General features: G+C 45.6%; 3 protein-coding genes across 10 annotated transcripts; all 3 read left to right on the top strand.

The window, feature by feature from the left end:
- Positions 1 to 1,886: 1,886 nt before the first annotated feature.
- Positions 1,887 to 6,178, top strand: LOC112230165 (oocyte zinc finger protein XlCOF6). 2 transcript variants are annotated; one of them, XM_042316738.1, is made up of 5 exons: positions 1,887 to 2,463; positions 2,776 to 2,962; positions 3,217 to 4,332; positions 4,559 to 4,835; positions 4,998 to 6,178. In XM_042316738.1, exons 1-5 carry the CDS (start codon positions 2,071 to 2,073, stop codon positions 5,536 to 5,538), a joined length of 2,514 nt encoding a protein of 837 aa, XP_042172672.1. In that variant the 5' UTR covers positions 1,887 to 2,070; the 3' UTR covers positions 5,539 to 6,178. The 2 variants fall into 2 exon arrangements, with proteins under 2 accessions (XP_042172672.1, XP_042172671.1); XM_042316737.1 differs by having other exon boundaries at positions 4,559 to 6,178.
- A 213-nt stretch (positions 6,179 to 6,391) lies between these two features.
- On the top strand, positions 6,392 to 11,943 carry LOC112230170 (oocyte zinc finger protein XlCOF22). 2 transcript variants are annotated; one of them, XM_042316740.1, is made up of 4 exons: positions 6,392 to 6,792; positions 8,113 to 8,344; positions 9,629 to 10,591; positions 10,784 to 11,943. In XM_042316740.1, the coding sequence occupies exons 1-4, from the start codon at positions 6,784 to 6,786 to the stop codon at positions 11,452 to 11,454; spliced, it is 1,875 nt and encodes a 624-aa protein (XP_042172674.1). In that variant the 5' UTR covers positions 6,392 to 6,783; the 3' UTR covers positions 11,455 to 11,943. The 2 variants fall into 2 exon arrangements, with proteins under 2 accessions (XP_042172674.1, XP_042172675.1); XM_042316741.1 differs by lacking the exon at positions 6,392 to 6,792 and adding an exon at positions 7,817 to 7,956 and having other exon boundaries at positions 9,411 to 10,591.
- A 1,920-nt stretch (positions 11,944 to 13,863) lies between these two features.
- LOC121838727 (oocyte zinc finger protein XlCOF6-like) lies at positions 13,864 to 19,045 on the top strand. Of its 6 annotated transcripts, none has more exons than XM_042316742.1 (4): positions 14,117 to 14,223; positions 15,491 to 15,698; positions 16,357 to 17,358; positions 17,639 to 19,045. In XM_042316742.1, exons 1-4 carry the CDS (start codon positions 14,194 to 14,196, stop codon positions 18,061 to 18,063), a joined length of 1,665 nt encoding a protein of 554 aa, XP_042172676.1. In that variant the 5' UTR covers positions 14,117 to 14,193; the 3' UTR covers positions 18,064 to 19,045. The 6 variants fall into 6 exon arrangements, with proteins under 6 accessions (XP_042172680.1, XP_042172681.1, XP_042172676.1 ...); XM_042316744.1 differs by lacking the exon at positions 14,117 to 14,223 and adding an exon at positions 14,766 to 15,050; XM_042316745.1 differs by lacking the exon at positions 14,117 to 14,223 and adding an exon at positions 14,766 to 15,124.
- Positions 19,046 to 19,048: the final 3 nt, after the last annotated feature.

Genomic DNA, 19,048 nt, shown 5'->3' with positions numbered 1-19,048 from the left:
ACACCCTTCTCATTAACCTGTGGTGAGTTATACACAATTTTTGATGAACAAATAATGTTTTATATGTAAGATGGTTAAATAAAGAGCTAAATGATTGATTATTATTATGCTATTATTTGTGCCCTGGTCCTATAAGAGTTCTTTGTCACTTCCCACGAGCCGGGTTGTGACGACAACTCACACTCATTCTTATGTTTAATAAATGTATCGTATAGTGTGTGTGTGTGTGTGTGTGTGTGTGGCTCCAACTGACTCCCACAGTTGAACTTGAGGTTGGGAAAACTGTTTCAGACCTACCAGAGTTACTCCTATAATCTAACAATATATAATGCTTATCTTTATACAAATGATCAAATGACCCTCCTTATGTACATCGAAATCTGTATAGAATACAGCAGTGCTTCCCTTGTTATAGTCCAGTATCCCTTCAAACATTCAACCTCCAGCTGTACCCCCTCTTGCACCAGGGTCAGCTCACTCTCAAATGTTGTTTTTTTGGTCATCATTGTAAAATAGAAACACAGACCCTATCTGCTCCTGCACCAACTCTTCTGAAGTCAAATCTCGTATACACAAATTCCACCACAACAATTATTTTCTGTGATTTTACGTTCCATTTCTGCGATACGGTTGATAACCATCGTTGTGAACGCTAAGAAGCCAAACTTATTGAAGCATATATCACTCGTTGGCCTTTCCCTCTGTGCTGGCACAGACCTACTCCCCACTGGGATCCTCTCAGGATCCCTTGACCCAATTTATATATATATTTGTTTGTTTTAGCCTTTATTTAACTCGGCCAGTCAGTTAAGAACAAATTCTTATTTGCAATGAAGGCCTCCCCATCTTCCTTTCTTCACTGCCTCAGCATACGACAGCTTCTGCACTACTCTGACTCTTGCCACCTCAAACATCCTCTCTCACACCAGACACTTCCAGTCCCCTGCAACATGGGCACCCCTTACAGTTGACATACACTTTATCCACCAAAACAACACAATCCTCTGTCCAATGCCTTTTATTTTTAACCTTTAGTTAATTAGGCAAGTCAGTTTTAAGAACAAATTCTTATTTACAATGACGGCCTACCCCGGCCAAACTCAGATGACTCTGGGTTAATTGGGCTCCAGTGTGGCGCAGCAGTCTAAGACGCTGCATCTCAGTGCAAGAGGCGTCACTACAGTCCCTGGTTCAAATCCATCATTGTAAATAGCAATGTGTTCTTAACTGACTTGCCTAGTTAATTAAAGGTTACATTTAAAAATATATATTTTTTAAGTAAATTGCGCACCGCCCTATGGGACTCCCAATAACGGCCCGGGTGTGGTACAGCCTGGAATCGAACCAGGGACTGTAGTGACTCCTCTTGCACTGAGATGCAGTGCCTTAGACCGCTGCACCACTCAGGAACCCAAACACAATCTTCACTCCTGCTCTGACTCTATTTGAAGGACCTGATCAAAGCCATTGATTAGGAAATAATTAGGTTCATGATATGATTAGTTACTGTATCCTATTGCAGATATGTATGTTTAATTAATTGACACAACACAGCACATTATCTTCACTTTATTGAAGCTCCCTGATGTTGCTAAGAAACCTGATGACTGGCAGCAGTAGCATACCTACATCACTTGAAGACAGTCAGTGTGGCAATTCTGCATAAGGTATTTGGTTGAATAAATCATCACTGCAACAGCTTGCATCTCTCAATTCAACAAACCGTTCAGTACCTATTTGGAAAATCTCTAGTTGTACGTCCTGTTTGTCTTTACACTCCAGTGTGGCATTACCGCCACGACAGTAGGTGGCGGTAATGCGCATTTTCAGTTGGTTTGCAAACATTACAACAACAAAAAACCAACAACACTACAGCAGAATCAAAAAGGGTGAAGAAGAAGAAAATAGGAAGTAGTCGACGAGAAGCTAGCTAGCATGTTTAATATTTAGCCTATCTGCTTCACTTCAGAATACAGTACTAACTCATTAACCATCTCTTGGACGGATTGTAGCTGTCTTGTCATTGACTACGTGTTGTTGTTGTTGTTGTTGGTACGTGGGTAGGACAATATGAGCGGAGAGAGAGAAACGTTGTTGGATGGAATCGAACAGAGTTTGTGGAATTTAACCGAGAACAATTTACGTGACCTGTGTGAACGGTGTGGAATAGCTGGTGAAGATGGCCTCGACGTTAAAGGGAAGAATTATCGCTCGTTGCGTCGTAAAATAGAAGAATATTGTGAAAGTGATGATTTAATGAAATTAGAGGACCAGGGAATGTCTTGGTTACTCCAATTGCAAAACGACATCAAAACGATACAAGGAGATGCTATCCTCAGGCAGTCAGCGCAAGTGGACACACTGGACGGCACCGAGCCAAGCAGAACCGAGAACGAGGAGGGCGCTGAGAGCTCGACAGACCCGGATCCAGAGAGACACATACCGCCAGAACGGAGGGAGAAAGTGAGTGACGGGAGTATTAAATCCCAGTCACGGACACTTCACAGTTACTGGCCAGATAATTATTAAAGTAGATCAGAAAACAGATACAGATTAGCTCAGCTTCAGTAGCATAGAATCGCAGGCTATTTGGCCCGATCTAGGATCAGTTTAGCCTTTAGGATCATAACGAATGAATTATGTACATTAGGGGGGTGGGACCTGATCGTAGATCAGCACCCATACTCTGAGACGATTTATATATATATATATATATAGGCCCAGATCCTTATTACTTTAAGACTACACTGACACACTCTCTATTCTGTACTGTAGGACTCAGAAGACCCATCGTCCAGACAGTCCCCACCCAGTTCTTCAGAACCCCAACTCTCGACGTCATCACCGGGTCCCGACAGCAACCATGGTGACCAGAGGTCAAAACTGGGTAGTCTGCGGATAGTTCTACAAAAAGTTGTTGTCGTCAAGGAGGAGGAAGACGACTGGGATTGTTGTGTTACAGGTAAGTGATTAGATGTGTTAAGATGAGATGTGCTTTGATGTCCATTAACGTAGAACACTTTGTGTTTGTTTTTTGTGTTATAGTGCTGGATGGAACGAAAGACTGCACAGTCTGTAGATAATTAAGCCTTGGGACAGGATGTACAAGTACACCCACTGGACAGGACATTATTCCCCGGGACCAAATGACGAATAACAACATGAGCTGGACTCACTTGCCTCTGTTCCTTATTCTCTCCCATCTCTGTCCCACAGGTGAGAGTCCCAACCAACCGTCTGCCAGTGAATATAGTCCCTCTTCATCGGAAGAACCAGAACATTCCGAATCCGAAGATCCTGAACATTCCGAATACGAAGATCCTGAACATTCCGAATCAGAAGAACCTGAACAACGACGAGCGAAACGCAAAACTAAGACTCACAGCTGCCTAGCGTGTGGGAGGAAGTTTGTCTCCTTGTACACACTAAGGAGACACCAGAACAGGACACACACAGGAGAGGAGACGGAGAACAGGACACACACAGGAGAGGAGACAGAGAAGAGAAAAAGACAGAGTCCTGCTTCAGGAGAACCTGAACAACAGAAGAGGAAATGGGGAGTCAGGAAGACCCACTCCTGCCCCGAGTGTGGGAGACACTGCCCATCGTTATCAGCACTGAAGGTTCACCAGAGAATCCACACTGGAGAGAAGCCTTACCTCTGCTCTGAGTGTGGGAAGGGCTTCACTTATCAAAGTAGCTTGAGATTACACCAGAAGAAAGACTCCGCCGACAAGGTGACCTGCTGCTGTGGACAAGAGTTCTCCTCAAAGTGCGTTCTGGAGGTTCACTTGAAGACGGACACGGGAGCCAAGCCTTACACCTGCTGTGTGTGTGGCAAAGGGTTCGGTAAAAAAGAACGGCTGAAAGAACACCAGCGATCCCACACAGGAGAGATGCCTTACTCTTGCTCGTTCTGTGGCAAGGGTTACTACCAAAAACCGGCTTGGAAAGCCCATGAGCGAACGCACACCGAGGAGAAGCCCCTGTGCTCCGTGTGCGGACGGACCTTCTCTAATAAGACTACGTTAAAAGTCCACCAACGAACACACACAGGAGAGAAGCCTTTCCTCTGCTCGGAGTGTGGCAAGGGCTTCCTCAGTAAAGCATACCTGACGACCCACCAGCGATTCAACTGTTCCGGGGGAGAAGAACGACGGCGAGCGAAGAGGTTTCATAAGTGTCCGGACTGTGGGAAGGAGTTCACACAAGCAAACAAACTGGAGAGACACATGAGAACACACACAGGAGAGAGGCCTTACCAGTGCTCTGTGTGTGGGATGAGGTTCAACCAGAAAGGGAATCTCAAAACGCATTTTAAAGTGCACACAGGTGAGTGTCCTCCTATACCGTTAATACATCCTGATAGTCTACTAGCTACTACTAACTGTCAGTGATCCAAACCATGTTGTTTAAAACAATAATCTCATTCACACCGTAACAATAACATTGTTGCATGTTGCATTGGTTGAGTCCCAGACGACACCCATCTATAGTGCACTACTTTTGACCAGGGCCCATATGGGCCCACTGAGTTTCCCTGTGTCTGTCTATACAGGAGTGGATCCCAGTTTAGTGGCTGACATGGAGACTCCCTCTGAACAACCTCGGGACAACAGACGTAAAGCTGGGAGGCCACAACGCTGCCTCCATCAGCATGACGAGGAGGAAACCCATAACCTACCGGCACCACAAACCCACCACCTCCCGGCACCACAGAGAGAGGGAACCCAAAACCTACCAGCAACACAAACCCACCACCTCCCGGCACCACAGAGGGAGGGAACCCAGAACCTACCGGCACCACAAATCCACCACCTCCCGGCACCACAGAGGGAGGGAACCCAAAACCTACCGGCACCACAAACCCACCACCTCCCGGCACCACAGAGGGAGGGAGCATCCCACCACCTCTCGGCACCACAGAGGGAGGGAACCCAAAACCTCCCGGCACCACAGAGGGAGGGAGCATCCCACCACCTCCCGGAACCACAGAGGGAGGGAACCCAAAACCTACCGGCACCACAAACCCACCACCTCCCGGCACCACAGAGGGAGGGAACATTCCACCACATCTCGGCACCACAGAAACCCACCATGTCCCCCAGGGGAGAAAAACACTATCTCTGCCCTGAATGTGGCAAGACTTACACCCGGGAATACGACCTCCGAGTCCACCTCAGAACGCACACGGGAGAGCGACCGTACCAGTGCGATGAATGCGGAAAGACCTTTGTTCGGAAACAAGGGCTCCGTCAACACCGGCGGTCACACGCTCCCAAGCCCATGGGACCGACCCGTCAGTTAGGCAGACCCGTCAGCATGGGTTCCAGTAGCAGGAGACCGAACCAGTCACCCAGGATGGGAAGCTCCAAGCAGCAGTTGTCCGGGGTTGATAAAGCCACGCCTCCGTTCTCTAGTGTAGAGAGACCCATGCCCTTCCACACAGTGGAGAGACCCATGCCTTTACATCGAGTGGAGAGACCCATGCCTTTACCAGACATGGAGAGAGAACACTGGCAGTACTGGCATCTTTAAACTCCACGGCTATGGTCTGCATCCAATTCCCTATGTAGTGCACTGCTTTTGACCAGGGCTCATGGGGGGTTCTGGACCAAATGTGTAGTACACTATAAATGGAATAGGGTGCCATTTTGGACATTGCATGTCTCTCATGACTAAAACAGAACTGTTATTTTTGCTTCCGTTTGTGTGTGTGTGTGTGTGTGTTGTTGCTTCCTCATTTATGGGTCAGTATAATAATCGTTACCACTGAGCGAGATAATCTTGCCAACTGTAGTTATAGTAACGTACATATTTTTAAATCAACAAAAAATTAAGCGATTGCATTTTTGTCCATTCTAGTGTTTTAAAAAAATATATATTAAAAAAAAAATGTTATTTTACATATTGAAGCTGTAATGATGCAACAATAAGAATCCACGGAGACGTACGTGTCATAATGCCAGGATCAAACGGTCGGCCCTTTTTCTATATGCCTTATAACATTATAACATTTTGATTTCATTGACAGTATAAGGAGAGATGTCATCTGTTGTCTTTACACTTCAACCTGGATGGTGTGTGTGTGTGTGTGTGTGTGTGTGTGTGTGTGTGTGTGTGTTGCTTCCTCATCTGTGATCAGTACAATAAAGTCTGCTGTGTTGTGTAAGATAATCATTCCAACTGTAGTTGTCGTCCTGTGCATATTTTAAATCAACAAAAATTAAGTGTTTGCATTTTAGTCCTTGTGTTTTTATATTATGTTACTGATTGAAGTGGTCATGATACTAAGAAATCCCCAGTGACTTGCATGTCATAATGACATGGACCAATACATTAACATTGGGAGGGGGGGACGGACGTATTTCTCTCTTTATTACCTTTACCTATAAAAACATTTAACTTCAGAAACGGTCAGGCAGCCACGTTGCAAGAGACTTGTACTCTTATTATTGTCTTTGTTCTCCAGACCGCATGGGGGCGCTACAGCACAAACACGACAACCTCATACCAGAAGTAGGAAGCCAAACTGAGTTCCGACAGTTTACCCGAACTTCACTTATAACATCTCATCGTTCAAAAAACACTTTTGCAAGAAAGAAAGAAAAATGTAATGGAAAAGGAAGACCGCAGCTTTTGATTAAATAGCCTCAGGCGTTGGTATTTCTCAGCCTCCATCCAACGAGACTCGAGGTTACGACCAACAACATTGCAAGTCATCATTATACATTTTAAACTCAACTAGTTTTCTAGTTGTCTCAGGGATTAAATCCCTATGCTATGGACGAGGTAAGAATCTGAATGTGTGCTCGCCACATCTCTTTTCTGCAATCTGCTCCGCGGTTGCTGTACCACATGTTGTGGCTAGTTAGTAAATCAAGTTGCTCAGTATTTTATAGACTACAGTGAACGGTAGCAACATCAGTATCGTTACTAGATGACTATGTTGTAGCTCGCTGATATAATGTTTTCTAGTAAGGTAACGTAGCTAGTTAACTAACTAGCTAGATGAATGACAATACAATCAACAGTAGCTGGTGTGTTTTGGTTTGCATTGATTGATATCAAACGTTATTGGTCACATAATAAACATATTTTATTGCGGGTGTAGCGAAATGCTTGTGTTCCTGGCTCCAACAGTGCATTAATATCTTAACAATTCACAACAACACACACATCTAAAAATCAAAGAATGGAATTAAGAAATATATAAATATTAGGACGAGCAATGTCGGAGTGGCATTGACTAAAATACAGTACAATAGAATACAGTATATACATATGAGATGAGTAAAGCAGTATGTAAACATTATTAAAGTGACCAGTGTTCCATTATTAAAGTGACCTGTGATTCCATGTCTATGTTTGTAGGGCAGCAGCCTCTAAGGTACAGGGTTGAGTAACCGGTTGGAAGTCATCTAGTGAGGGCTATTTAACAGTCTGATGGCCTTGAGATAAAGGCTGTTTTTCAGCCTACCTGTCCAACTTTGAAGCACCTGTACTGACCTCGCCTTCTGGATAATAGCGGGGTGAACAGGTCGTGGCTGATGTCCTTGATGATCTTTTTGGCCTTCCTGTGACATCGGGTGCTGTAGGTGTCCTGGAGGGCAGGCAGTGTGCCCCTGGTAATGCGTTAAGGTAGACCGCACCACCCTCTGGAGTGCCCTACAGTTGCGGGCGGTGCAGTTGCCGTACCAGGCGGCGATACAGCTCGACAGGATGCTCTCAATTGTGCATCTGTAAAAGTTTGTGAGGGTCTTCGGGACCAAGACAAATTTCTTCAGCCTCCTGAGGTTGAAGAGGCGCTGTTGTGCCTTCTTCACCACACTGTGTGTGTGTGTGTGTGTGTGTGTGTGTGTGTGTGGACTATTTCAGATGGTCAGGGATGTGTACGCCGAGCGACTTGAAGCTTTCCACTGATAGTTCCTCAACCAGTTCTACTCAGCTGGAAAGGTTTATTTCATAGAGAAGTTGTATTTTTTTCCATAGCAGGCAAACCAAAAAAAATGCCTTGCTGTTTAGGATGGCGTCATATTGCTAAATCTACATATTAATCATGTAACTAGCTAGTGTGCTGTTAAAACTGCACTGTCACTCTTCATCATATAGGACTCTGAAGACCCGTCCAGCCCGTCTCCATCCTGCTCCACTGAACCCCAACCCACTGTGTCCCCGGGTCCTAACCGGAACCATGGCGACCAGGAGGACAGTAACCACGGTGATCAGAAAGACAAACCGCAGGGTCAGGAGAGGGTTACTGTGAGTCTGGACATCAACAGTGAAACACCAACATTTAATATCGTAGTCAAAGAAGAAGAAGACTGGGATCTAGATAATACAGGTGAGTAGCTGGAGCCATGCTAACTTGGGATGGGTCCCAAAGGGAATACTAATCCCTATCTACTACACTACAGTTGACCAGAATGGCACCCTATTCCCTATATAGTGCACTGCTGTTGACCAGAATGGCACCCTATTCCCTATCTAGTGCATTACTGTTGACAAGGGCCCTATTCCCTATATAGTGTACCACTGTTGACAAGGGCCCTATTCCCTATCTAGTCCACTACTGTTGACCAGAATGGCACCCTATTCCCTATCTAGTGCATTACTGTTGACAAGGGCCCTATTCCCTATCTAGTGCACTACTGTTGACCAGAATAGCACCTTATTCCCTATCTCGTCCACTACTCTTGACCAGAATGGCACCTTATTCCATATCTCGTCCACTACTCTTGACCAGAATGGCACCTTATTCCCTATCTAGTGCACTACTGTTGACCAGAATAGCACCTTATTCCCTATCTCGTCCACTACTCTTGACCAGAATGGCACCTTATTCCCTATCTCGTCCACTACTGTTGACCAGAATGGCGCCTTATTCCCTATCTAGTGCACTACTGTTGACCAGAATAGCACCTTATTCCCTATCTCGTCCACTACTCTTGACCAGAATGGCACCTTATTCCCTATCTCGTCCACAACTGTTGACCAGAACCCCATGTCTATGGTCAAAAGGAGTGCACTTTATAGGGTGCCATTTGGGGAGCTTTCTTGCTTTGCCATCAAACCTGCATCAGGAGAAGCACAGGAGACGTTGTAAAATAAGGGAAGAACCCGGTAGGTCTGCATATGCACACTGAGTCTGACTCAGTCTCACTGACTATATCTGTCCTGTCTCATCCCCACAGGAGAGAGTCCCAGCCATCACTCTGCAGCCGGGGAGAGACCCTCTACATCAGGAGAACCTGAGTCTGACTCAGTCTCACTGACTATCTGTCCTGTCTCATCCCCACAGGAGAGAGTCCTAGCCATCACTCTGCAGCTGGGGAGAGACCCTCTACATCAGGAGAACCTGAGACTGACTCCGTCTCACTGACTATATCTGTCCTGTCTCATCCCCACAGGAGAGAGTCCCAGCCATCACTCTGAAGCTGGGGAGAGACCCTCTACATCAGGAGAACCTGAGTCTGACTCAGTCTCAATGACTATATCTGTCCTGTCTCATCCCCACAGGAGAGAGTCCTAGCCATCACTCTGCAGCTGGGGAGAGACCCTCTACATCAGGAGAACCTGAGACTGACTCCGTCTCACTGACTATATCTGTCCTGTCTCATCCCCACAGGAGAGAGTCCCAGCCATCACTCTGAAGCTGGGGAGAGACCCTCTACATCAGGAGAACCTGAACAACACCAGATGAAGCGCAGAACGAGGCAGAAAAAGACCCACACATGCCCAGATTGTGGGAAATATTGCCAGACATTATCGGCGCTACAAATACACATGAGAACCCACACAGGAGAGAAGCCTTACGCTTGCTTTGTGTGTAAGAAAACATTCATTATTAGACAAGCTTTGAAAACACACCAGCGAACACACACAGGAGAGAAGCCTTATACCTGCTCTGAGTGTGGCAAGGGCTTCGCTCATCAATGTAGTTTGAGATACCATCAAAAGAGGAATTCTGAACAGCTTAAAACAGACCCGAATGAGAAGATGACCTGCTGCTGTGGACAAGAGTTCTCCTCAAAGTGTGTTCTGGAGGTTCACTTGAAGACGGACACGGGAGCCAAGCCTTACACCTGCTGTGTGTGTGGCAAGAGGTTCAACAAAGAATCATTAAAAGAACACCAGCGATCCCACACAGGAGAGATGCCTTACTCTTGCTCTTTCTGTGGCAAGGGTTACTATCACAAACCGGCTTGGAAAGCCCACGAGCGAACGCACACCGAGGAGAAGCCCCTGTGCTCCGTGTGCGGACGGACCTGCTCTAGTAAGTATACGTTAAAAGTCCACGAGCGAACACACACAGGAGAGATGCCTTTCCTCTGCTCTGAGTGTGGCAAGGGCTTCATCAGTAAAGGACTCCTGATGACCCACGAGCGATTCAACTGTTCCGGGGGAGAAGAACGACAGCGAGCGAAGAGGTTTCACAAGTGTCCGGACTGTGGGAAGGAGTTCACACAAGCAAACAAACTGGAGAGACACATGAGAACACACACAGGAGAGAGGCCTTACCAGTGCTCTGTGTGTGGGATGAGGTTCAACCAGAAAGGGAATCTCAAAACGCATTTTAAAGTGCACACGGGTGAGTGTCCTCCTTTACCGTTAATACATCCTGATAGACTACTAGCTACTAACTACTACTAACTGTCAGTGATCCAAACCATGTTGTTTAAAACAACATGGAAACCATGACTTAGTATAAGTCCACACCTTAACAATAACATTGTTGCATTGTGTCTCTCCTTTCTCTCTGTCCGTTTTGTCTGTCATGCAGGCAGGGATCCCAGTTTGCTGCCTGACATGGACATGAGGACGACTTCTTCAGAAGCAGCGAAACAGCCTCCGGATAACAGACATAATGTTGGGAAACCACAACAATTCCTGAATCAGATTGGCAAGGAGGGAACCCACAACCATCCGGCACCACAAACCCACAACCTACCGGCACCACAAACCCACAATCTACCGGCACCACAAACCCACAATCTACCGGCACCACAAACCCACAACCATCCAGCACCACAAACCCACAACCTACCGGCACCACAAACCCACAACCTACCGGTACCACAAACCCACCACCACCTCCCGGCAGCGCAGAGGGAGGGAAGCCACCACCTCCTGGCAGCGCAGAAACCCACCATGTCCCCCAGGGGAGAAAAACACTATCTCTGCCCTGAGTGTGGCAAGACTTACACCCGGGAATACGACCTCCGAGTCCACCTCAGAACGCACACAGGAGAGAGACCGTACCAGTGTTATGACTGCGGGAAGGCCTACGTCCGGAAAAACAATCTCCAACAACACCGGCGGTCACATGCTCCCAAGCCCATGGGACCGACCCGCCATTTAGGCAGACCACCCAGGGTGGGCTCTAGTAGTGGAAGGTCCAACCAATCACCCAGGGTAGGAAGAGCTAAGCAAAAAATGCATACATCAATGTAAATATGAGAGACTCATGCCCTTAACGCAGATGGAGAGAGAGGACACTGGCAGTACTGGCACCTTTAAACACGGGGCTAGGTCCATATCATCATCCCAAATGGCACCCTATTCCCTATATAGTGCACTACTTTTGACCAAGGCCCATATGGGAACCTTTAAGGGCTCTGCTGAAATGCAGTGCACTATATAGGGAATAGGGTGCTATTTTGGACAACCACCATGCCTCTTATGACTACAGAATCGTTATTCTTTCTGGTGTGTGCTCGCGCGTCTGTCTGTATGCACGCATGTATTTGTGTGTGTGTTGTTGTGATCAGTACAATACAGTCCACTGTGCTGTGTAAGATAATCATACTATGTAATCTTGTGCATTTTATTTCTTGTTTATTTTATACATCTTATTTTACTTATTGAAGCTATCATGATACTAAAAAATGACTTGCATTTCATATAACGCCATGGTCCAATAAATGAACATTTGGGGAAAAACGTCTCTCCTTTATTACCACTTATCCAGGGCACGATACACCGACGTCACAGATGCGCGACTCTTTCGGGCGGCAGTAAGGAAGCCATCGTGATCTGCTCTCGTTCAACATAGCCTAGATTTACGTTTTTATTTCTTCTAAACAAAATAAACTTTTTGATTTTCTTATAGGCTTACAATGATGTTTTGATTATTTATTTTACAGTCGCTAAGATTATATTTGGTTGTGATCTTAGCAAAATAAGTATTTTTGGATGTAGCAGTTGTTAGCTAGAATACTAACGCTCATTGATTATAACCTGTCGCAAAAGCTAGCCAAAAGAGACATTTTACTGGTTTAAGTTGAAGTGTTTAAGTATAATGCAGTTGATTTGTGATGATGACACAAACACTAAATTAATCAGGACATTCATATGAGCCTTAAAATCCAAGTATAATCCAAAAGTAGTGTGAAATGCACTCATAAGCAACATGTAAATAGATGCTTTTTTTTGCTGGCGTTCTATAAGAACTCCCTCTTGTTCTATAAGAACTCCCTCTTGTTCTATAAGAACTCCCTCTTGTTCTATAAGAACTCCCTCTTGTTCTTCCACCAACTTGCGCACGTCGCCCTCGTGCGGCAATGTTTTCAACCAGAAAGGGGTCTGTCTATAAAACATTTAAATTCAGAAGCGCTCAAACAGCTACAGGTAACTGCCAGAATAAAGGAAACACCAATATAAGGCGTCTTCTTTATAGGACGCTGGGTCACCACGAGCAGTTAGAACATCTTCAATGCACCTTGGCATAAATTCTACACGTGTCTGGAACTCTTATTGGAGGGATGTGACACCATTCTTCCACGAGAAATTACATCATATTATGTTTTGTTGATGGTGGAAAACACTGGCTCTGGTCTTGCTGCAGAATCTCCCATAACGTGTTCAACTGAGTTGAGATCTGGTGACTGAGACGGCCATGGCATATGGTTTACATTGTTTTCATGCTCATCAAACCCTTCAGTGAACGCTCGTGCCCTGTGGATGAGCTAATTGTAATTCTCGAAGTCACTGCCATCAGCATTTAAATGATTCACCATAGGTTTCAGCCAGGGCTCTCCAACCTTGTTCCTGGAGAGCAACCCTCCTATGGGTTTTCGCTCCAACCCCAGTTGTAACTAACCAGATTCAGCTCATCAACCAGCTAATTATTAGAATCAGCTCATCAACCAGCTAATTATTAGAATCAGGTGCGCTACCTGAAGGTTGTAGCAAAAACCTACAGTACGGAACAGTGTTGGAGAGGCCTGGTTTAAACCTACAAGAGGGAACAGTGTTGGAGAGGCCTGGTTTAAACCTACAAGAGGGAACAGTGTTGGAGAGGCCTGGTTTAAACCGACAAGAGGGAACAGTGTTGGAGAGGCCTGGTTTAAACCGACAAGATGGAACAGTGTTGGAGAGGCCTGGTTTAAACCTACAAGAGGGAACAGTGTTGGAGAGGCCTGGTTTAAACCTACAAGACGGAACAGTGTTGGAGAGGCCTGGTTTAAACCGACAAGATGGAACAGTGTTGGAGAGGCCTGGTTTAAACCGACAAGATGGAACAGTGTTGGAGAGGCCTGGTTTAAACCTACAAGAGGGAACAGTGTTGGAGAGGCCTGGTTTAAACCTACAGGAAGGAACAGTGTTGGAGAGGCCTGGTTTAAACCTACAAGAGGGAACAGTGTTGGAGAGGCCTGGTTTAAACCTACAAGAGGGAACAGTGTTGGAGAGGCCTGGTTTAAACCGACAAGAGGGAACAGTGTTGGAGAGGCCTGGTTTAAACCTACAGGAAGGAACAGTGTTGGAGAGGCCTGGTTTAAACCTACAGGAAGGAACAGTGTTGGAGAGGCCTGGTTTAAACCGACAAGACGGAACAGTGTTGGAGAGGCCTGGTTTACAGTGTTGGAGAGGCCTGGTTTAAACCGACAAGACGGAACAGTGTTGGAGAGGCCTGGTTTAAACCTACAAGAGGGAACAGTGTTGGAGAGGCCTGGTTTAAACCGACAAGACGGAACAGTGTTGGAGAGGCCTGGTTTAAACCGACAAGACGGAACAGTGTTGGAGAGGCCTGGTTTAAACCTACAGGAAGGAACAGTGTTGGAGAGCCCTGGTTTAAACCTACAGGACAGTAGCTCCCCAGGAAAAGTGTTGGAGAGCCCTGGTTTAAACCTACAGGACGGTAGCTCCCCAGGAACAGGGTTAGAGAGCCCTGGTTTAAAGTGATCACTCAAAATGGCTGTAAGGAGGGACGAGTGTTTGCAGGTATTTATTTTTTTCCTTTCAATTAAGACAGAGATCCTTACTAATGAGGGACCTTTATTCGTCAATCAAGTACAAGGGTGGAGCGAAAACCTGCAGACACTCGGTCCTCCGCGGAATGAGTTTGACACGTGCTCTAAGGCAGCGTTTCCCAAAACCATGTCAGGAACAAGCATCCTACATCATAACATCATTTGTATCCCTCATTTCCTCAAGAGTTTCACTCCCAACACTCAGACATATTTTACAACATATTTGTGTTTAGTGAGTCTGCCAGACCAGAGGCAGGAGTGACCAGGGATGTTATCTTGATACATGCGTGTCTTGAACCATTTTCCTGTCCTGCTAAGCATTCAATATGTAATGAGTACTTTTGGGTGTTAGGGAAAATGTGTGGAGTAAAAAGTCCATGATTTGGAGTAAAAGGTGGTTAAAAAATGTAAAGTACAGATACCCCCCAAAACTACTTATGTAGTATTTCAAAGTATTTACACTGCACCACTGCAAGAAATCTTAAATCTATTGCCTTTAACTTCCAGACCGCATGTCGGCGCTAAACCGGAAGCAGGAAGCCAACGAGAGTTTGACAGTTTATTTACCCGTTATATAAATGTAAACATTCTAACGTTAGCATTGCTATTTGTAAAAAAAAAAATACAGTAACTTTCGATTAAATATTCTCAGGTGTTGGTATTTCCCAGTCTACATCCGACGAGACGCGAGGTTACGACCAACAGCATTGGCAGTCATCATAAGTTAAAACTAAACTAGATTTATATCTAACTTATCAGTTAGCTAGCTAGCTCAGGGATTGATTTACAATGGAAGAGGTAGTCATCTGAACGTGTGCTAGCCACATCACTTTTCTGCTCTGCAAACTGCTCGTTTGTTGCTATACCAAATGGTGCGGCTAGCTTGCAAGTCAAGTTGCTCAACGCATGCTAGTAACAGCAGTACTAGCTAGCTACGTTTTTGTTGCTTGATGATGCGACTTTGTTTTCTAGTAGGTATCTAACGTTAGCTAACTGTCCAGTGCTAGCTAGCTAGGTGAATGAAAATACAATAAATTAGCTGCTGTAATTTGGTTTGCATTGATTGATCGTTTTTAAACCAAGTATATTTAGTTGGAACGGTTTCTTTACTGAGAAATGGTAATTTCTATAACAAGCAGAGACATTGCCTTGCTGTTAAGGATGGTGTCATATTGCTTAGTCCATCTTTCATAATGTAGGTTGTTGTGAAAACTGCGCTGTCACTCTTCATCATATAGGACTCTGAAGACCCGTCCATCCCGTCTCCATCCTGCTCCACTAAACCCCAACCCACTGTGTCCCCGGGTCCTGACAGGAACCATGGTGATCAGAAAGACAAACCGCAGGGTCAGGAGAGGGTTACTGTGAGTCTGGACATCAACAGTGAAACACCAACATTTAATATCGTAGTCAAAGAAGAAGAAGACTGGGAACTAGATAATACAGGTGAGTAGCTGGAGCCAGGCTAACTTGGGATGGGTCCCAAAGGGAATACTAATCCCTATCTACTACACTGCTCTCTATGGTCCATCGGGCTCTAATCAAAAGTGGTGCCCTATATAGGGAATAGGGTGGCATGATTTGGGACTCAGTCTTGTGTGTTGCCATACATATGAGAATATGAATAGCACGGGAGGTGGTGTAAAACAATGGAGAAACGCAGTAGGTATGTACAATAAACTTAGACTCAGTCCCAGCCATCACTCTGCAGGCGAGGAGATGCCCTCAACATCAGGAGAACCTGAGTCTGACTCAGTCTCACTGACTATCTGTCCTGTCTCATCCCCACAGGAGAGAGTCTCAGCCATCACTCTGCAGCCAGGGAGACCCTCTACATCAGGAGAGCCTGACTCAGTCTCACTGACTATCTGTCCTGTCTCATCCCCACAGGAGAGAGTCCCATCCATCACTCTGCAGCCGGGGAGAGACCCTCTACATCAGGAGAACCTGAGTCTGACTCAGTCTCACTGACTATCTGTCCTGTCTCATCCCCACAGGAGAGAGTCCCATCCATCACTCTGCAGCCGGGGAGAGACCCTCTACATCAGGAGAACCTGAGTCTGACTCCGTCTCACTGACTATCTGTCCTGTCTCATCCCCACAGGAGAGAGTCCCATCCATCACTCTGCAGCCGGGGAGAGTCCCTCTACATCAGGAGAACCTGAACAACACCAGATGAAACGCAGAACGAGGCAGAAAAAGACCCACCCATGCCCAGATTGTGGGAAACACTGCCAGACATTATCGGCACTACAAATACACATGAGAACCCACACAGGAGAGAAGCCTTATACCTGCTCTGAGTGTGGGAAGGGCTTCACTCATCAATGTAGTTTGAGATGCCACCACCAGAAGAAACATTCTGAACAGATTAAAACTGACCCGGATGACAAGATTGGCTGCTGTTGTGGACAAGAGTTTTCTTCCAAGAATGTTCTGGAGGTTCACTTGAAGACAAACACTGGAGACAAGCCTTACACCTGCTGTGTGTGTAAGAAGACCTTTACTCATAAAGCATTACTGAAAGTACACCAGCGATCCCACACAGGAGAGAAGCCTTTCTCTTGCTCTCTGTGTGAGAAGACCTTTACTCATAAAGCATTACTGAAAGTACACCAGCGATCCCACACAGGAGAGAAGCCTTTCTCTTGCTCTCTGTGTGAGAAGACCTTTACTCATAAAGCATTACTGAAAGTACACCAGCGATCCCACACAGGAGAGAAGCCTTTCTCTTGCTCTCTGTGTGAGAAGACCTTTACTCAAAAAGGAAATTTGACAACACACGAGAAGTCGCATGCCGGAGAGAAACATCCTTGCTCAGTCTGTGGAAAGAGTTTCACTCAGAAAGGCTATCTGAAGATTCATCAGCGGCTTCACTGTTCTGAAGGGGAGTTGAGTTCCTCTGTATCAAGAGCACTTGAACACCGACAGAGGAGAGCTAAGGCAACTCACAGATGCCCAGACTGTGGGAAGGAGTTCCCTCAAACATATTACCTGGACAGACACATGAGAACACACACAGGAGAGAGGCCTTACCAGTGCTCTGTGTGTGGGATGAGTTTCACGCAGAAAGGAAATTTAAAAACGCATCAGAAAGTGCACACAGGTGAGAACACGTTATGCTGTCATTGATTTATTATTATTATTATTGATTAATCATGATTGATGACGACAGCCTACACGCCTAACAGCTTCACATTTAGCACGTTGCATGTAAACTTTAATGGAAGTGGTAGGACCCTGGTTTGCAAGCTACAAATAGTGTGTGGGCTACAGAGTGAGAGAAAAAAATTAAATGGCATTAAAACAAATAGGGCATTTAAATGACATTTAAACAACTAGGAAATAGGGTATCTGAAACAGCTCACACTGTTTCTTTGCCACAGGAGATTATCCCAGCTCCTGGTCCACTGGTGAGGGGAGTCCCTGTACATCGGGAGAAGCTGAACAACACCAGGAGAACCACGCGGACGTCACATCTCACGGCTGCCTCGTGTGCGGCGAGGAACACTCTAACCTCCCAGAACTACACAAACACATGAGATCTCACTCGGGAGAAAAGTGCCTCGTCTGCCCTGTGTGTGGCAAGACTTACCCCAGAGAATTTGACTTCAAAGTCCACCTCAGAACACACACAGGAGAGAAACCCCACGAGTGCATTGAATGCGGCAAGAGCTTTGTTCGTAAACAAGGGCTCCGACAGCACCAGAGGACACATGACGCCAAGCCCATCGGACCGACCCGCCAGTTAGGCAGGCCAAAGCACTTAACCAGGGCTCAAATGTCCAAGAAAGTGCCTAAGATGGAGTGATACGGAGATGCAGGACTGCCAGTACTATGACAATTAGCCGCGACTTTGTCTCTTTAGTAGGTAGGAGTTGTTCTTCTCGCTGAAGCTGTGTCTGTGTTGTCGCCATCTCTGATCAGTTAGATAATCATGCTAACTCTCACTCATCTCATCAATCAACATATTATGATCAACAAAAAGGGGGAAAAAGTGTCCCTTTTTTGGGGGGTCAATTTTTCATCAATGCTGTGATGGTGCTAAGAAATCAACCGTGACTTGTAGCCCACTTGTGAAATGTTCCTCACTGAGAATAACCATGTCACGATTAATAAAGTAGCATTCTGGTTATGGTTCCTGTTTTCTTTCCCTCCAGCTCAGATGGTGGCAGTAATGTCCAGGCAGGAGAGGATCTGAAAGACCCAAGGAAGTAGTAATGTAGCTAGCTAAGCTAACGTTGGATAAGCGGTTGTTTACGTTCTCACTTCACTGACCAACGTTAGCTTGCAACTAGCTAGCGTAACCTTTCTTTGAGCTGAACGCAACAAGGAAAGAACAACATTTTTGTTCTTCGTAGCAAAGCCAGCAACGGTGGATTAACGCAGGCACAGCGTACTTCTCGAGATAATTTCGAGTTCATTCACAATACAGGAGGTTAGCTAACGTCACCTAGGTAGCTAACTAGTTGGAGCCATAGATATCCTATTAAATTACAAGAGGGGGCTACGCCATAAACTCTCAAAGTTCCATAGTGGAGCCAAAATGGCAGCCATCTTGGTCAGGGAGAAATACAAAACCAGTCTAATTGGTATGAACGGCAGTAGGTGATGCATTTCCTGCTTTTACTGATGCGGGAAAATAAAAGTAGGGCATGTGATGAATCAGAAATTGTGTCATAAATTACATTCAACCTAAAAATATTGGTTATATAATTGTAAATACCTGTTATACAGGTTTTATACAAATGTTCTGTATAAATTGTCTATAAAATATATATGCGAACAGACCATAA

The sequence above is a fragment of the Oncorhynchus tshawytscha genome, unplaced genomic scaffold, assembly GCF_018296145.1.
Source record: "Oncorhynchus tshawytscha isolate Ot180627B unplaced genomic scaffold, Otsh_v2.0 Un_scaffold_7692_pilon_pilon, whole genome shotgun sequence".
In the NCBI taxonomy this organism is placed as follows: Eukaryota; Metazoa; Chordata; class Actinopteri; order Salmoniformes; family Salmonidae; genus Oncorhynchus; species Oncorhynchus tshawytscha.
This window is presented reverse-complemented; position numbering and strand designations above follow the sequence as displayed.

Bases quoted from the DNA above. Each gene is read 5' to 3' on its own strand.
- LOC121838727 (XM_042316742.1), top strand. From the start codon at position 14,194: ATGGCTGTAAGGAGGGACGAGTGTTTGCAG. The intron at 14,224-15,490 runs GTATTTATTTTT...TTCATCATATAG, and splicing joins GGAGGGACGAGTGTTTGCAG to GACTCTGAAGACCCGTCCAT. The intron at 17,359-17,638 runs GTGAGAACACGT...TCTTTGCCACAG, and splicing joins GCATCAGAAAGTGCACACAG to GAGATTATCCCAGCTCCTGG.
- LOC112230170 (XM_042316740.1), top strand. The intron at 8,345-9,628 runs GTGAGTAGCTGG...TCATCCCCACAG, and splicing joins CTGGGATCTAGATAATACAG to GAGAGAGTCCCAGCCATCAC. The intron at 10,592-10,783 runs GTGAGTGTCCTC...TCTGTCATGCAG, and splicing joins GCATTTTAAAGTGCACACGG to GCAGGGATCCCAGTTTGCTG.
- LOC112230165 (XM_042316737.1), top strand. From the start codon at position 2,071: ATGAGCGGAGAGAGAGAAACGTTGTTGGATGGAATCGAACAGAGTTTG. The intron at 2,464-2,775 runs GTGAGTGACGGG...TCTGTACTGTAG, and splicing joins CGCCAGAACGGAGGGAGAAA to GACTCAGAAGACCCATCGTC. The intron at 4,333-4,558 runs GTGAGTGTCCTC...CTGTCTATACAG, and splicing joins GCATTTTAAAGTGCACACAG to GAGTGGATCCCAGTTTAGTG.